The sequence below is a fragment of the Micromys minutus genome (assembly GCF_963924665.1).
Source record: "Micromys minutus genome assembly, chromosome: 4".
Taxonomy (NCBI): Eukaryota; Metazoa; Chordata; class Mammalia; order Rodentia; family Muridae; genus Micromys; species Micromys minutus.
The window spans coordinates 13,415,704-13,429,242 of NC_137973.1; the positions used below are offsets into that span (position 1 = coordinate 13,415,704).

The window sequence follows — 13,539 nt, forward strand, 5'->3', positions numbered from 1 at the left end:
CTGACTTATGTTTACCAGGGTGATTTTATGATGTCAATGACAGCAATCTTTAAAAATTCTCTTTCTAAAAATGGAACAAAAATAACTAGATTGTCTTGTAGCAAAGATCTGTTAACAGATTTAGTTTAATATTTAATTTCTTTATAAAAGATGAACAAAACCTGATTTTCCCTCTATTTTATAATTAATTTTTAATAATTAAAAACTCACTCAACATGAATACTGATACAGTTTTCTTATAACTTCTCTAGTGTGAAATACACTGTACATATTTAAAGAGTGTATATATATATATATATATATATATATATATATATATATATATTAACACTGATAAAAATCTCAATACAACTATCAGAAGTTCTAATTCATTGTGACTACTTTGGGGATAATGTGCAAAGCTGATAAGGACCTAGTGGACTTGACGCCATTTCTTGGAGCCACAATATAGCATTCAGAAAGTGTCGTCACTGCAGCCTGATCTCTCTTCTCAGCTCTCTAGAGACTGGAAAAACTGAGAAAATATCCAGTTTTTTATATGTAACAACTAACAAAAGTACTTTAGCTGACTACATTTTGCTCAAAGTGATTAAGGACAAAAAATAGGAATTCTTGTTGCTTTATTATTTGATAAACTGTTATTAAGCTCCCAATAGAAGATCTTTAACATTATACCAAGTTGTCTTGGTCTTCTGATCATATATACACACACACATATATATATGCATCTTTTTTCAAGTAAAGAAATGTTTAACAGATGTAAACTATTTATTGAATATTTGCCACCAAATATTGTTAAATACATTATCTTGCAGCATATCGCTTTCAAGTTAAAATGTCAGAAACAAACACCAATATTTACAGTTCTTGTAAGGAATGTTATATAATGACACATTAAGGCGTAAATTCTTTTGGCTTATAATTCTTAAAAGAATGATAATAGCAAAAGTGATGCAAAATCTTCAGTGTGAGATTATGATTAAGCTACATTTTACAAAAATATGGTGTAAGATGGCAATAATCCCATTCAACATCCTGGATTAGATCCCTTCAGGAGGGACTGATAATTTATACAGTCAAACTTTAAAATTTACAGATAAATGCAGTTTAATACTGCCACTGAGAAGTACATCTCTTAACATATACAACTTTCAGGCCACAGTTTTGAAGGTCTGAAGTATCAAGTTGGTTTGATGAATTAGCCGGTTGGCACTAACGAACACATTTATTGCCCTGTTTAAAAAGAAAAAGAACAATCATTAATTTAATTCTCCAAATTCACTATTTTAAACTAAAATATTTATAGTTAATACCATATTAATGGTAGCAATAAAATAAAAGAGGGGACAGGCAAGTTAGTTCTGGGTATCCTAAACTTTCATTCCAGTTTAGGATTTACTGTCTTAGGGTTATAAACTGTAGTGTCTAGGAATCACTGCCCCCTGGTGGTTCAGACTGGCAATAAAGGGGTTATATGGTTGCTATCCCAACCATTTGCGGAATGGACACATCGCTGATCAAAGAGACTATTCAGATTGGTCTTCAGCTGTGATTTCATGTACAAAATAAAATACAATTAAAAAAACTGTTAACAAAATACAATGTGATACAATCAAATGATTCCGAAGAGGTCCCTGGGTAACATACTCCGCTGAAGCATGCATGATACCAAGTCTCAAGATCTATAATGGCACAGTAATATCTGGCAGCAATGGGCATGATAAAGAAGAATTAACTACTTCTAAACTTACCCATCCTAATCTATCTAATCCTTGCCTAAAACCATGTGGTGTAGTTTCTGGGACCCAACAAATACAAACACACAATGTTAAATGGCGCTTTAATGACAAACTTAGATCCTGCAGGGGTTTGTGCGAGGTCATCTGCATGTACTTTGTGTGCAGCTTGTTCTAGTGGGACTCCCAACAACTGAGTGGGGGTGTCTCTGACTCTTGTCCCTGCACATGGGACTCTTCCTCCTACGGAGTTGTCATGTCCAGCCATGATATGAGGGTGTGTTCCAGTCTTCTGTATCTCTGTTCGTTTGGTAGATACCCTGCGAAACCCTCTTGAACCCACTCCGTCTCACTCTCTCCCCTTTGGAAGGGAAACAGGAGCAGCTGATCTGGGGAGAGGGGAGGTTGGTAGAGGGACTAGGAGTGGAAGGAGGGACACTACAAGCAGGATGTAATGTATGACAGAAGGGGACAAAGCTACTCTGAGTGCCAGTAAGTTCTCTGAGGCCCCCCACTGTGCAGCTTTATCAGTCCCTCTGCACATGGGTGGCAGGTTGAAACTTCATCTTAGACATTTTTCACCTATGAGGGTCAGGAATGACCCAGTTGAGTCAATGAGAATTTGTCTTCCTAGGGTAGGTCGTCTTAAAGATTGTGCTCCACTAGCAATTTTCCGTTTGGAGTAGGCAAGTGCAAAACTCATAGCATATTCAAACAAAACAAAATTGAATTTAAAGCTCTGGAGATCTGAAAAATAGTAGCAAACCTGACTAATCCATACATAAAAAATTTAAATTAGTGAAATATAAATTCCTACCTTTCAATACTCATTGTACATGATTAATTAAAATATAAAATAATTATACCCTTCTGTAAATTATACCATTGGTTATTTGGGCTTAGTTTATAACTATGCCACACATAAATTTCCCAGACAATTTGAATTTTCATGTAGAACATAAAACTATTAATTTGCAATATAAATGAAAATATATTTGTCTGAACATTAAAGTTGACTGTAAAACTTTTATACAAATATACTTTTAAAATATCTTATAATAATAATATTGTAAGTGTGTGGTTTTATATACACTCTTAAAACTTGCAGTGCCTGTTCGGAATATTTTCTAGTTTTATACCTTTTCAATATAATTTCTAGCATCTTACCTAAAGTACAGCCAACAACCTATATGAAACCGTATTACAGATATCAAAACCACAAAATCTGTTTAAAATACTGAGTACATACACAAAACACAATCCCCAGATCTACACAACCTCTATAGGAAGTTCTGTATAAACTTAACTGATGTTCCATTTACAACTTTCATAGAGGTTTCTTAAATACTTATGTGCTTTTGTCTTCTCTCATTCAGAGTGCCCAATCTCTTCAGTCCTCTCTTATGGATTTCTAGCCTGGGACACTCCAATGTCAACTGCTCACATTTACAAAATATTTAGACCATGTTCCTAGGCAATCAAGGTAAAACTCTCTCAAAGTGGAACTGTGGCAATAAGTGTTTTAAAAAGTGACCCAGGATGGTTTTAATATGAAGAGAGGATTGAGAATCATTGTTATTAACCTCTAATCTCTATGTACTAGTTTTTCAAGGGACTGGCAGCTTTGACAGCATCTGAGCAATCTTTAAAAATGTACAATTACTGAACCCCAATTGTAGAGCTAGTCCATCAGATGCTACTAAAGTTTCAGAATAGTTTAGGGTTGGTACAAATATTAAGTTATGACTGGCACAATGGACTGAAGGAAAGGCTACCCAGAGACAGCCCCACCAAGGGTTCCATCCCATACACAGACACCAAACCCAAGAGGATGCTAAAAAGTGCTTGCTGACAGGAGCCTGATACAGCTGTCTTCTGAGCAGTTCTGCCAGATCCTGACAAATACAGATGAGGATGTTCACAGCCAACCATCAGACTGAGCATGGGGACACCAGTGGAGGAGTTAGGGGAAGGACTGAAGGAGCTGCAGGGTTTGCAAACCCCTGGGAAGAACAATATCAACCAACCAGAACCCCTAGAGCTCCCAGGAACTAAACTATCAACCAAGGAGTACACATGGAGGGACCCATGGCTTCAGCTGCATATGTGGCAGAGGATGGCATTGTTGGGCATCAATGGGAAGGGTGACTCTTGGTCCTGTGAAGGCTTGATGCCCCAGTGTAGGGAAATGCTAGGGCAGTGAGGCACCCTCATAGAAGCAGGGGGCAGGGTGGATGGGATAGGGGCTTTGAGGAGGAAACCAAACCGGAAAGAGGGATAACATCTGAAATGTAAACAACAACAAAAAGAATTGGCTTTATATTTCTAAATGTAAAAAAACAGAAAAACACCAAAGCCAAAAACAAAAACAACAACAACAAAAAGCAAAAACAAACACAAAAAAACTACATTCAGGTAAAGACTGGACAATTTAAATTTTAATATCAGTCCTTTTCAAAAATCCTTAATGTAGATTAAGTTGTGGTTAGAACAGCGGCCACTCTCCAATCCTTGGCCTTTGTTAAAACAGAAGACTTGACTATTAACAATGGAAGACGGAACCTATTGGATATAACTTTTCTGTTTTAATTTTTACATTCACTTTTCTCTGTCTCTCCAAGTGGGTGTTTCGAATCAAACTCTGGATGTGAGGCCAGGCTAACATGGTTCCAATACCCTACAAGACATTCATTTAATTATGGTGGAAGTATAAATGATAGAGAGCACTTACTTGCCATCTTTAAAATAAGTCTTCAGAGTGTCACTGAAACTTTTGGAGTATTTTACAAATTCTTTCTTTTGGTGTTCAAGTGCCTACATTTACGAAAAGGAAAAATAAGGTAAGTCAAAGGTCAATGACAACAGTGAATATGGGATGGATTTATACTCTGCAAGTCTGAACAGTGTTTAGTCACATAACCACACAACATTTACATCTGAGGACAAATGCAATGAGACAATTTCAAAAACCCATCCGTTCAGTCTGAAGGTCATAAAACAACTGCATGTAAGCCCGTGTCTATGAGTGGAAAGAACAAGCAACTTACCCTGCGGTTCTGGTATTGATATTTTTTGAAGACATTATTCACTGTATCAAGTAGTTCTTTTATTGCACTAGCTATATCCCTGTTTGAAAACAAAAAAACAAAAACCAAAAAATCTTTAAAATTAGCTACATTGAAAGAAACATGTATGTACAGTTTTGAATCATGCTATACCACTCTGCTTCCTCCACTGAACATAGGCCACGGTGGCCTGTCCATCAGAAACTGTCACATCTATCCTGCCTCTGCCTGAGAGCTAGGATGAAAAGCATGCACCACGTGGCTGGCTATTCATTGGTGTCTTTATCTATATCCATGTATCTTTTGGTTTTGCTTTTGAGACATGTTCTCAAGTAACAAGGCTAGCTTTGAACTCTACATGGAACCCAAAGCTCTGAACGTCTATGATCCTCTTGGACCCGTATCCAGTTTGGTACACTGTTGGGAGCTCTTCACCCATGCAAGGCATGCTCTCTACCAACTCATTTGCATATTTAATTCTTTCAGTTCATGAAGTACTTCAAGCTCATTCTGAAGTAGTAATGCCTTTCTCCCCTGAACATTATGATGAATATGTACCCAGTCTTCAGTGTACAGCATCGGTTAGGGTGGAACATACGGCGTACCCAACTGGATTACGGTTATTTTCACACAGAAATATCTGGCCACTTGCTGCCATCACTGCTCATTATTTGACAGTAGCAGCCTAATCATGGACCGGCCTCTCTCTTCTCCAACAGCCTCCACCTTCTGCATGGATGAGAAGGGCATAGTCCCTCCTATTTAGTGAACTGGGGTCACCAAACCTTGCTGTATTTTTGAGAAAAACTATACTTTTAACCAATATAAAATGTTAAATCTCTACATATGAAAGTTTCACTAAATCCATAACGAAGCTAACTAAGATAAATATAAAGAAGGTAGCAGAGACCACATAGCTATGTAGATGCAGCATCATTTTTAGTGGTCTACAATAAAGTAATTATTAACTTGTTGCCACGGCTAATGTGAATATAACGTGAATATGACAGAAATGGCTGGACAGAGCAGATCAAGCAAGCAGCTCAGGAGACTGCTTAACTCATCTGGAAAGAGATGCAAGAGAGGAAGAAGAGAATGGGCTTTGCTCAAGTCTATCTTAATCTGCTTTTAAGAACTGGGAATCTGAAAGGTGAGTATGATGACAGGCTGCTGAATCACAGTTGCTAGTGAGGCTTTCCTCACAAACACCAATTAAAGAGCTATCTATCACAAAGCTAGGGAATTAGGTGAGTGACTAGAGACCTGGCTTTAGCTGCACTTAAGGAGGCAGGAAGGAACGAGTATCCAGCATCCTTGTCTTTCAACTACAAAAGTTCGGTGCAGAGCAAGGTATCTCTCAGAGTAGAAGAAAACTGTTCATGTCCCAGGGATGCAACAGCCTTAGCAAAGCCCCAATGTGACCCAGGGCTACACAAAGGTCTAGTAACTAGATTGTGCAGTTAGGAACTTAGCTGCTGTAACAACATCAGGCCAGGAGGCTGATGGCCTCGGCGACAACCTCTGTCTTACAGAACAAGCTGAAAGAACAGAACAGGAAAGTTAGCACAGCTTCCTATCATTGTTCAGGTCTAAGTCCACAATGAGGCTCTGTATGAAAGAAAGAGCTCAAACAGCCTAGGATCAGCTCTGTCATTAGGCAGAGGTCTGTACATCTGCAACTCATGTTTATGCTACCTGGCTAGTATGTCCCCTCCTCCTAAGACTTATGTAGGTCTCTGGGACTAAGGCTCAGCTACAACTCAGTTTTGCATTATTAACCTTGTTCCATCCTCTGCCCAAATAGCACAGCTATAATTAGGCCTGTGCTCATAATGGGATTCTAGCACTGTCGCAGCATCTAAGTAGTTGGTTTGCCAACTGCTGGCAACCACAAAGGGTGAGGTATACCAGAGTCTTATGCATAACAAAACCTGGCATAATTTCTCATTTCAAAGTAGTATAGCATAGTACCAGACCACATTTGCTAGGATGCTTGATGCTAGGCAGCTTCACTGGCTGTGCTGTCAGCAGAGCTTCCTGAACAGCTCTAACTTGGGAACATAAACCCTACTCTCTTAGACTTCTAGTGTAGGAGCATCACTGGAGCCTAGTGTTTTCTCTGATTGTATTTATACTGAAAACCAGGAGCCTCTGCAAGGAAGGGACTTGGTCCTAATCCAATGTGCTGGTCTTCATTGCCCATGGAGTTGGACAGATTGGTGGGATAGTCGTCCCAGCTATAAGACAGTATTCTAAGACTGTTCCACCCAGTGACTCTTTCTGCAGCCAAAGACAACCCTGTAATGTCAGACCTCAGGCCAGGGACTGTGAAAACGGCTTTCACCCTATGTGGGCCACAGAGGAAGGTTTGAACATGAGAGAATCTTCCTGCTTCAATTTCTGAACAATAAATCTTAACAATATACCAATTGTCAAAATTACTACCAAATTCTCCTTTAGTCCAACCTTCTATGAAATTCTAAGAAACAAGATTACCCCAACACCAAAGGGATACATAAAACATTGTAGAAAAATAATAAAACAGATAAAGAACTGGACAAAAAACTTGAATAGACATTTTTAAAAACATCAGTGTCCAACTAAATGGCACTAAAAGTAGGTGATAAGGCAACACTACCAAGTAACAAAGAAGCACACATCAAAAGCATTAGCCACCATCCTCCCTAGGAGAGTGACAGTGGTAACAAAACAAAGTAACAAATGTCTGCAAGGCTGTAGAGAAGAGCAGTCACAGATACTGAGGGCGGGAGTGTATATCACCAGCATGTTAATGTGGAGAACAGTACTCATAATTTTATTGCTTGGGTCCTCTGTTATATGGGAATGTGCAGCTAAGATCTTCTAACTCAGTGGTAGAGTGCACTTCTATAAACTGTACTGACCAACACTATCCCTAAGCCTGGTCTACTAGGAGATCAGGCAAAACAGTTACTTACTTACCAGTTGTTGAAAACTGTTCTTGAAAAACATCCTGAAATAACTTACATCAAATACATTATCCATAGATAGACAGTAAAATATTGTTTATAGCATCAGTTTGTATTAGGGACACTAAATTATATTAGCCATCACCTGAGAATTAGCAAATTGCAAAAGAACATTACAGCACAAAGGAATACTTAGCCAGTGAACCAGATAAAGAATTGAGGTAAAATAAACTCATAGTTATGAATAATTTACAGCAGATGAAATTTGTGATATATGACAATATTTCTATTACCATAAAAATTGTTACAGTAGGTCATATTGGCTTAATGTTGGTAAAATATGGGAAAGTAGATTACTAATTTAAATATGAAAAAGCACAGTATGCTGAAAAAAAAAACCTAAACTGTAGCCATCTGCACTATTCATACATGATTGACTTCTTTCCCAAATGTGACCATCCAAACATAAGACAAACGAATCCTGAAATGTATATAAAATACATCTCCACTGCCATTACTCTTCATTCAACTGTGCTTATTACTAGTACATTCAAAAGGTGGAAGGAAAATTGCAGCATCTGAGCCTTTGTTAGAAACGACAGGGACAGGCAAACTCTCCAACTTAACTGCTCAGAATGTAGGTTGCACTCTATTTCCTTGAAGCCATAGCAGGTTAAGGAAGCTCCCTGGGGTAGTGGTTCTTTTTTTTTTTTTTTTTTTTAAACGACTTTATTTTGCAAAACAAAGATAAATGTACAGATTTTAAACACTTTTTGGCTTAAAATTATATATTTTTGTCAGTACTGTTTTTTCAGACATTAAAATAAATTTTACATAAAACCATGTGAATATATTTTTTAGTCGGTACTTGATTTTTTTCAAGGGCTTGACAGTATGCATTGAAAACCTACTAGTTGCAATAAGCGTAAAGTACATGCAAAACAAAACGCAACATGGAAATAGTCACAGTCTTCTTGTTTTGTGAATATATGTATAGTTTTTGTTTTCTTTATTTCTTGGACTTCATACAGTCTGTGAGTTGTTTCTGGGGGAGTGCAAGCCTCTGGGGTTAGCATCCCACTATCAGTGACTGCATATTATGTCTGTTCTTTTGTGACTGGGTTATCTCACTCAGGATGATCTTCTCTAGATGCAGCCATTTTCTTAAGAATTTGGTTAAGTCATTGTTTCTGGTGGCTGAGTAGTATTCCATTGTGTATAAGTACCACAGTTTTTGTATCCATTCGTCTTCTGAAGGACATATGGGTTCCTTCCAGCTTCTGGCTATTATAAATAGAGCCGCTATGAACATTGTGGTGCATATCTTTGTTGTGTATTAAAGTGTCTCTGGGGTATATGCCCAGAAGTGGAATAGCTGGGTCTTCAGGTAGTACTATATCCAATTTTCTGAGGTATCGCCAGACAGATTTCCAGAGTGGTTGTATTAGCTTGCAACCCCACCAACAGTGGAGGAGTGTTCCTCTTTCTCCGCAGCCTCGCCAGCATCTGCTGTCATCTGAGTTTTGGATCTTGGCCAATCTGACTGGTGTGAGGTGGAATCTTAGGGTTGTTTTGATTTGCATTTCCCTGATGGCTAAGGATGTCAAGCACTTCCTCAGATGTTTCTCGGTCATTCGGTGTTCCTCAACTGAAAATGATTTGTTTAGCTCTGTACTCCATTTTTTAATAGGGTTATTTGATTCTCTGGTGTCTAGCTTTTTGAGTTCCTTGTACACCTTGGATATTAGGCCTCTATCTGATGTGGTGTTCGTAAAGATCTTTTCCCATTCTGTTGGTTGCCGTTTTGTTTTCTTGACGATGTCCTTAGCCTTACAGAAACTTTGCAATCTCATTAAGTCCCATTTGTTAATCTTTGACCTTAGAGCTTGAGCCATTGGTGTTTTGTTCAGGAAATTTTCTCCTGTGCCTATGTGTTCTAAGGTTTTCCCTACTTTCTCATCTAATAGTTTCAGTGTATCTGGTTTAATGTGGAGATCTTTAATCCACTTACACTTGAGCTTTGTACAAGGAGATAAGAACGGGTCTATTTTCATTCTTTTGCATGTTGAGTGCCAGTTGGACCAGCACCATTTGTTGAATAGGCTGTCCTTTTTCCATTGAATGTTTACTGCTCCTTTGTCAAAAATCAGGTGACCATATACATGAGGGCTCATTTCTGTATCTTCTATTCTATTCCATTGATCCACTTGCCTATTTCTGTACCAGTACCAAGCAGTTTTCAGCACAATTGCCTTGTAATATAGCTTGAGGTCAGGGATAGTGATTCCCGCAGATGTTTTTTGGTTGTTGAGGATGGATTTCGCTATTCTAGGTCTTTTGTTACTCCATATGAAATTGCACATTGATCTTTCCAATTCCATGAAGAACTGGGTTGGAATTTTGATGGGGATTGCATTGAATCTGTAGATTGCTTTTGGTAGGATGGCCATTTTTAAGATGTTGATCTTTCCAATCCATGAGCATGGGAGATCTTTCCATTTTCTGAGATCCTCCTCAATTTCTTTCTTTAGAGGTTCTTAACCTTTCTAACACTGCAACCCTTTAATACAGTTCCTCATCTTGAGTGAGCCCCGACCATAAAATTATATTGTTGCTACTTCATAACTGTAATTTTACTACTGTTCCGAACCCTAATGTAAATATGTGATACACAGAATATCTGATGTGTGACCACAAAGAGTTCTTGACCCACAAATTGAGAAACACTGCCCTAGGAGGACAGAAACTGTCATGAGGATGCCAACTCTGCCTTTCTGCCTTGGTGTTCATTGTAATACTCCCCTCTAGTCTACTGACATTTAATAGATGATATCCATTATCACATTTCATTCAAACAGCAGAAATCTGTCTGCATAGGATTAGATAGATCGACATTATGCACATAGGAATGGAACGCAGCACAGAGAACGCTGGTTCAGGCTATTACAGTGCAAACTGCTCTATACCCTTAGGAATGCAACTTACTTTCTTGTGGCTCATTCTCCTCATCTCTTAAAGGAATAATTATTAATACTATATCATTAAAACATTAATACAGAAAAGTGCTTATACTGTGAAATAATCTTGTTTCTTTTCTTGTCACTCAACACATATGCTCCAAATACTTAACATAGCACTTTGTAACAAAAGTTAAACAGGATAATCCAGTACACAAAGCTGGCTCTTATTCCATGTGGTTCCTTTCTATGGTTTCACGGTAACACAATTTAGCCTATGTCACACAAACACACTAATACTATGCTTCCCAGAAATCTTTACTATGGTTTCCACAAAACAATGCATTAGAGATCTAACTATTCCAGCTTGTGCTGCATTCTCTCTATTGAGGCTGAAGAGCATCACCATAAACAGTTAGAAAGCCCTTCCTCCATTATTGGTACAAATCACAATTGTTAGCTTGGTGAGTTTGTCAACCTAAAATAAGCTAGGGTCTTCTGAGAAGAGGAAATCTCAATTGAGAAAATGTCTCCATGGGACTGCCTGCGGTGAGCCTGTGGGGAATTTTCCTCTTTGACAGGGACTACTTCTGGAGAGAGAGTCATGACGTCTGTAACAGTAGCATGAGCCAGCCAGGAAACAACATTGCTCCACGGCCTCTGCTCCAGTTCAACTTCAGATTCCTGCCGTGGCTTTCCTGATAGACTGTGACTTAGGATACAGAAGCCAAATACCCTTTCTCCAACTTACATTTTTGGTTACAGTATTCATCATACATTAGAAACCTAAGATAGATGAGCCACAAGTCTTATACCTAGTTCTTAAAAACTACTTCTTTTGTTGTTTGGCTTCTTAGTTATTATTATTAATCTATAATCAAAAAGCAAGGATTTAAAGGTTCCGTTTGGTAAATATCAAAAAACCCCATTCACATCTATATATTCATTTATTGCAATGATTTATGCCATTTTTAAAATGAAAACAACATTGGGACTTTCTTGCTACCAACATAGTGCCTGCATTTATTCTGAAATATACAGGTTATTTACAGAATTTGTATATATAGTGTTTTAGGGTTTTATTGTTGACAATACCAAGGTCATAAAGGAAAACCTTTAGTTGGGGCTGGCTAATAGATTCAGAGGTTCAGTCTATTATCATCATTGTGGGAAGTATGGTATAATGCAGGTAGACTTGGTGCTGGAGGATCCAACAATTCTATACCTTGATCTGAACACAGGTAGGAAGTGCTTCCGCAGACAGCCAGAAGGAGTCTGTCTTCCCACACTGGGCAGAGCTTGAGCATACAGACCTCATAGCCCACCTCTACAGTGACAATCTTCCTCCAAGGCCTCACCTACTCTAATAAGGCCAAATCTCCTAAAAGAGCCACTCCTCGAGCCAAACATTCAAAGAATGAGTCTATGGGGCCAGACCTACTAAACCACCACATACAGTTTAATTTGTATAGTTTAAATTATTATGCTTTGCCCACTGTTTGATTATTTATTATTGCCACCTAAACATTCTAAGAAAACAGGACCACGATGTTCAAAGTCCATGGCATTCAAAATTTCAGGTTTTATTCCAAATTAGAATTTTAATTAAAAGTCATATCAAAATAAAAACAGAATTAATGATTCTTGTTTTTAAACAGTCAAAGTAAAAGCCTCACTTACTTGATTGTCTGGAGAAACCTCACTCTGTCATTGATCTCGTCTGGAATCTTGCTGAGAATCTGTTTAAGTGCCCGTGCCTTTTCATTTAGGTCCTGAAATTCTGGCTCTGGTCGTTCAATCATGTACTCTGATAAAAACACAATCAAAATGTCATGTAACTCTGACAAATTCAAATCTAAGAACTCCTAATCCTGACCAAAGGAAGGATAGAATGTGAAAATGTCATTTAGTCTGAAACGAAAAACGAAGTTCAACTTGCTCTAGTGTAAAAATAAATAATTTCTGAAATAAAACAGTAAGACTACACACTTTGAGATATATGGAAAAGCCTAATTAAATCTTAAATAATCTACCCATCCACTGATCAAAAAGAGAGGAGGCTTCATTAACTCATCAGTCCTGATGCTCTATATTCATGTCCCATGAAGTTTAAATAATGAAACTCATGAAGAAGGACTAGGGCATGCACATATTTGTAAAAGGAAAATGTGAGTTCAGAAACTTCAAACCCCTCTAGTGTGGGTTTTATAAAACCCCTATTAAACTTCCTTCAGTATTGAATATACGATGGATCAATATATTAAAACTCCTATAGTACTGAATGTACTATAGTTCATTATATTAAACCCCTATAGTGTGGAATATTTTATGGTTCATCATATAGTGTTGAATATACTATAGCTCATTATATTAAAATGTCTACATTATGAAATATACTGTGGTCCATTATATTATAACGACAAACTTAATACAATTTTAAGTATATTCTTAAAATTTCATTTTAAAACAAAGACCAATACAAGCCGGACATACAGGCTGGGATCACAGAATGGCTTTTAAAAAGAAGTTTCAATCAGACCTGGAAGATAAAATGGCTTACTACCAGGCCCAATGTCTAGTAGGAAGCTCATCTACTTACAAATGGCTCATTTCTTTCAAATGCAACACAGAATATTTCGCAGAACTTTCAGTGAATTTGAAATTTGTTAAGCATCATATTAATGGGTAAAAAGATAAAAAGCATGTAGTATTAACAATGTCATATAACTAATTTGACAAAAAAAGTTAAAGGCAGGCTCTGTGTGTCTACTTTGTACAGATAAAGTCCACTACCATCACAAAAAGCATGAAGGAACGGGACGACTGTGTGGTC

The 13,539-nt window shown here is 37.7% G+C and overlaps 1 protein-coding gene across 1 annotated transcript in view; it reads right to left on the reverse strand.

The window, feature by feature from the left end:
• Positions 1-619: 619 nt before the first annotated feature.
• The window catches only part of PDCD10 (programmed cell death 10), a 40,496-nt gene continuing 27,576 nt past the window's right edge, over positions 620-13,539 (reverse strand). The window contains exons 5-8 of the mRNA XM_080915148.1: positions 12,387-12,513; positions 4,784-4,862; positions 4,468-4,550; positions 620-1,233 (exon numbers count right to left, since the gene is read on the reverse strand). Coding sequence (XP_080771274.1) covers positions 1,152-1,233; positions 4,468-4,550; positions 4,784-4,862; positions 12,387-12,513 — 371 coding nt within the window. The 3' untranslated portion in view covers positions 620-1,151. The remainder of the gene's footprint in view (positions 1,234-4,467; positions 4,551-4,783; positions 4,863-12,386; positions 12,514-13,539) is intronic.